Here is a 5,494-nt window from a genome sequence, read left to right as displayed (position 1 = left end):
TTGAATAAACTCATAAGTGTTGTGAGCAAGAAGATATCCCACTTCTATCCAGATGATTCCAGATTAGCCTGTTCGGACATATGCCATTATCTTCATGATTCTTATCAAACCAGGATGAACCAACGATCTAAGAAGCTTTGATTTGGAACCACTAATCAGTGAGAATAACCAGGAAGTTGAATAAATCTCTTATAGGAGTTGTGAGTAAGAAGATATCCCACTTTCTATCCAGATGATTCCAGATTAGCCTGTTCGGACATATGGCAATATCTTTCATGATTCTTATCAAACCAGGATGAACCACGATCTAAGAAGCTTTATTTGGAACCACTAATCAGTGGAGAAAACCAGGAAGTTGAATAAATCTCATAAGTGTTTGAGTAAGAAGATATCCCACCTTCTATCCAGATGATTCCAGATTAGCCTGTTCGGATATCAATATCTTCATGATTCTTATCAAACCAGGATGAAACACGATCTAAGAAGCTTTATTTGGAACCACTAATCAGTGGAGAATAACCAGGAAGTTGAATAAATCTCATAGGAGTTGTGAGTAAGAAGATATCCCACTTCTATCCAGATGATTCCAGATTAGCCTGTTCGGACATATGCCAATATCTTCATGATTCTTATCAAACCAGGAAGAACAGATCTAAGAAGCTTTATTTGGAACCACTAATCAGTGGAGAATAACCAGGAAGTTGAATAAATCTCATAAGTGTTTGAGCAAGAAGATATCCCACCTTCTATCCAGATGATTCCACCAGATTAGCCTGTTCGGACATATGCAATTATCTTTATGATTCTTATCAAACCAGGATGAACCACGATCTAAGAAGCTTTATTTGGAACACTAATCAGTGGAGAATAACCAGGAAGTTGAATAAATCTCATAGTAGTTGTGAGTAAGAAGATATCCCACTTTCTATCCAGATGATTCCAGATTAGCCTGTTCGGACATATGGCAATATCTTCATGATTCTTATCAAACCAGGATGAACCACGATTTAAGAAGCTATATTTGGAACCATTAATCAGTGGAGAATAACCAGGAAGTTGAATAAATCTCATAGGAGTTGTGAGTAAGAAGATATCCCACTTTCTATCCAGATGATTCCAGATTAGCCTGTTCGGACATTTGGCAATATCTTCATGATTTTTATCAAACCAGGATGAAACAAATATGTAAGAAGCTTGATTGGGAACCAATAATCAGTGGAGAATAACCAGGAAGTTGAATAAATCTCATAGGAGTTGTGAGTAAGAAGATATCCCACTTTCTATCCAGATGATTCCAGATTAGCCTGTTCGGACATATGCCAATATCTTCATGATTCTTATCAAACCAGGATGAAACACGATCTAAGAAGCTTTATTTGGAACCACTATTCAGTGGAGAATAACCAGGAAGTTGAAAAAATCTCATAGGAGTTGGGAGTAAGAAGATATCCCACTTTCTATCCAGATGATTCCAGATTAGCATGTTCGGACATATGGCAATATCTTCATGATTCTTATCAAACCAGGATGAACCACGATCTAAGAAGCTTTATTTGGAACCACTAATCAGTGGAGAATAACCAGAAGTTGAATAAAACTCATAAGTGTTTTGAGCAAGAAGATATCCCACCTTCTATCCAGATGATTCCAGATTAGCCTGTTCGGACATATGCCATTATCTTCATGATTCTTATCAAACCAGGATGAACCACGATCTAAGAAGCTTTATTTTGCAAACCACTAATCAGTGGAGAATAACCAGGAAGTTGAATAAATCTCATAGGAGTTGTGAGTAAGAAGATATCCCACTTTCTATCCAGATGATTCCAGATTAGCCTGTTCGGACATATGGCAATATCTTCATGATTATTATCAAACCAGGATGAACCACGATCTAAGAAGCTTTATTGGAACCACTAATCAGTGAAGAATAACCAGGAAGTTGAATAAATCTCATAAGTGCTTGTGAGCAAGAAGATATCCCACCTTCTATCCAGATGATTCCAGATTAGCATGTTCGGACATATGCCATTATCTTTATGATTCTTATCAAACCAGGATGAACCACGATCTAAGAAGCTTTATTTGAAACCACTAATCAGTGGAGAATAACCACGAAGTTGAATAAATCTCATAGTAGTTGTGAGTAAGAAGATATCCCACTTTCTATCCAGATGATTCCAGATTAGCCTGTTCGGACATATGGCAATATCTTCATGAGTCTTATCAAACCAGGATGAACCACGATCTAAGAAGCTTAATTTGGAACCACTAATCAGTGGAGAATAACCGGAAGTTGAAGAAATCTCATAGGAGTTGTGAGTAAGAAGATATCCCACTTTCTATCCAGATGATTCCAGATTAGCCTGTTCGGACATATGGCAATATCTTCATGATTCTTATCAAACCAAGATGAAAAAATAGTAAACAAGGCTTGATTGGGAACCAATAATCAGTGGAGAATAACCAGGAAGTTGAATAAATCTCATAGGAGTTGTGAGTAAGAAGATATCCCACTTTCTATCCAGATGATTCCATATTAGCCTGTCTAAATATGCCATTATCTTCATGATTCTTATCAAACCAGGATGACCCACGATCTAAGAAGCTTTATTTGGAACCACTATTCGGTGGAGAATAACCAGGAAGTTAAAAAATCTCATAGGAGTTGGGAGTAAGAAGATATCCCACTTTCTATCCAGATGATTCCATATTAGCATGTTCGGACATATGGCAATATCTTCATGATTCTTATCAAACCAGGATGAACCACGATCTAAGAAGCTTTTATTTGGAACCACTAATCAGTGGAGAATAACCAGGAATTGAATAAATCTCATAAGTGCTGTGAGCAAGAAGATATCCTTCCTATCTAGATGATTCCAAATTAGCCTGTTCGGACATATGCCATATATCTTCATGATTCTTATCAAACCAGGATGAACCACGATCTAAGAAGCTTTATTTGGAAACTACTAATCAGTGAAAAATAACCATGAGTCTTATCAAACAGGATGAACCACGATATCTATGAAGCTTTGTTGTGGAACCATTAATAGGGAGAATAACCAGGAAGTTGAATAAATCTCATAAAGTGTTTGTGAAGCAAGAAGATATCCCAACTTCATCCAGGGATGATTCGCATATTAGCATGTTCGGACATATGCCATTATCTTCATGATTCTTATCAAACCAAGATGAACCACGATCTAAGAAGCTTTATTTGGAACCACTAATCAGTGGAGAATAACCAGAAAGTTGAAGAAATCTCATAAGTGTTGTGAGGCAAGAAGATATCCCACCTTCTATCTAGATGATTCCAGATTAGTCTGTTTTGGACATATGCCATTATCTTCATGATTCTTATCAAACCAGGATGAACACGATCTAAGAAGCTTTATTTGGAACCACTAATCAGTGGAGAATTAACCAGGGAAGTTGAATAAATCTCATAAGTGTTGTGAGCAAGAAGATATCCCACCATCTATCTAGATGATTCTAGATTAGCCTGTTCGGACATATGCGATTATCTTCATGATTCTTATCAAACCAGGATGAACCACGATCTAAGAAGCTATATTTGGAACCACTAATCAGTGGAAAATAACCAGAAAGTTGAAAAAATCTCATAGGAGTTGTGAGTAAGAAGATATCCCACTTTCTATCCAGATGATTCCAGATTAGCCTGTTCGGACATATGGCAATATCTTCATGATTCTTATCAAACCAGGATGAACCACGATCTAAGAATCTTTATTTGGAACCACTAATTAGTGTAGAATAACCAGGAAGTTGAAAATGGTGTAGCTGATCACTTGTCCAGGCTGAAGGTGGAGTGTGGAGTACCTATTGATGAGGGACTTCCAGAGGAGCAAATCATGGCTATTGGAGCAGTGATGGCAGTTTGTGAAACTGGTAGAAAGCTTGAGGAAGTGAAGGCAACTGAAGAGAAGGAACCTTGGTATGCTGATTTGGTGAACTACCTAGCCACAGGAAAAGAACCTTTGAATCTTGTGGGCTATGCCAAGAAGAAGTTCTACAAAGATGTGAAGAGGTACTACTGGGATGAGCCTTATCTCTACACTCTCTGCAAGGATCAGCTGTATAGGAGAGTGGTTGCTAATGAAGAGATAGATGGGATCCTCACACAATGTCATGGATCATCTATGGAGGCCACTTTGCTACTTTTAAGACTGTAGCAAAAGTGTTACAAGCCGGATTCTGGTGGCCACACATGTTCAAAGACACACAAGATTTTGTCTCAAAGTGTGATTCATGCCAAAGAAGAGGAAACATCACCAAGAGGAATGAGATGCCTCAAAATCCTATCCTAGAAGTTGAGGTCTTTGATGTGTGGGGTATTGACTTCATGGGACCATTTCCTTCATCATATGGGAACAAGTACATTCTTGTGGCTGTTGACTATGTATCAAAGTGGGTGGAAGCTATTGCTAGTCCCACCAATGATGCTAGAGTGGTGACCAACATGTTCAAGAGTATTATCTTCCCAAGGTTTGGAGTTCCAAGAGTTGTGATCAGTGATGGGGGTTCTCACTTCATTAACAAGCTGCTCGAAGGACTTCTAAGGAAGAATGGTGTGAAGCATAAGGTAGCAACTCCTTACCATCCTCAGACAAGTGGTCAAGTTGAGGTCTCTAACAGAGAGATCAAATCCATTATGGAGAAGATTGTGGGGATCACGAGGAAAGATTGGTCTAATAAGCTTGATGATGCACTTTGAGCCTATAGGACAGCTTACAAGACACCTTTGGGTACCACACCTTTCAACCTTGTCTATGGGAAAGCCTGTCATCTGCCTGTGAAGCTTGAGTACAAGGCATTATGGGCAGTGAAGTTGCTGAACTTCGACATCAAAAGTGCTAAGGAGAAAAGACTTTTCCAGCCACATGAGCTTGATGAGATAAGGATGGATGCTTTTGAGAATTCAAGGATCTACAAAGAAAAGACCAAAGCTTTCCATGACAAGAACATTCTGAAAAGAGAGTTCCGAGAGGGAGACCAAGTCCTTCTCTACAACTCTAGGCTGAAGTTGTTTCCAGGAAAGCTCAAGTCAAGATGGTCCGGTCCATTCAAGGTCAAAGAAATCAGACCTTATGGAGCAATAGTTCTATGGAGTACTGATGGAAGTTACTTCACAGTGAATGGGCAGAGGGTTAAGCTCTACATGGCGGATGCACCAGAGGAAGATGGAGTTTCAACTCCACTTTCTGATCCTACCCCAGCCTAATCCAAAGGAGGCAAAGTCAAGCTAGCGACTCAAAACAAGCTCACTTGGGAGGAAGTTCCATGTATATCCTTTGTAAATATTGCATTAGTACTTTCATTTTCTTTTTCCTTCATCTTATTGCATAAAAAAAGGGAAAGTGAAGTTGTATGCAGGTATTGGGTCGACTTGGTGTGAGCAAAAAGGGGCATCGTCGGAGCGACCACACCGGAGCGAGGTCGAGCAGTCGCTCCAGCTGGGAGCGACATA

General features: G+C 39.1%; 1 protein-coding gene across 1 annotated transcript; it reads left to right on the top strand.

Annotated features, from left to right (window-relative positions):
• The first annotated feature begins 4,312 nt into the window (after positions 1-4,312).
• LOC108835772 (uncharacterized) lies at positions 4,313-5,248 on the top strand. The gene is made up of 2 exons (XM_018608994.2): positions 4,313-4,713; positions 4,750-5,248. The coding sequence occupies exons 1-2, from the start codon at positions 4,313-4,315 to the stop codon at positions 5,246-5,248; spliced, it is 900 nt and encodes a 299-aa protein (XP_018464496.2).
• The last annotated feature ends 246 nt before the right edge of the window (positions 5,249-5,494 follow it).

This window comes from Raphanus sativus, unplaced genomic scaffold (assembly GCF_000801105.2).
Source record: "Raphanus sativus cultivar WK10039 unplaced genomic scaffold, ASM80110v3 Scaffold1146, whole genome shotgun sequence".
In the NCBI taxonomy this organism is placed as follows: Eukaryota; Viridiplantae; Streptophyta; class Magnoliopsida; order Brassicales; family Brassicaceae; genus Raphanus; species Raphanus sativus.
Note: the sequence above shows the minus strand (reverse complement) of the source record. Positions and strands in the feature narration are given on the sequence as shown.

What these genes read in the sequence shown, in the direction of transcription:
- LOC108835772 (XM_018608994.2), top strand. Translation starts at nt 4,313, where the DNA reads ATGCCTCAAAATCCTATCCTAGAAGTTGAGGTCTTTGATGTGTGGGGT. An exon ending in GGGATCACGAGGAAAGATTG is followed by an intron (nt 4,714 to 4,749) that starts GTCTAATAAGCT and finishes TTGAGCCTATAG; the next exon opens with GACAGCTTACAAGACACCTT.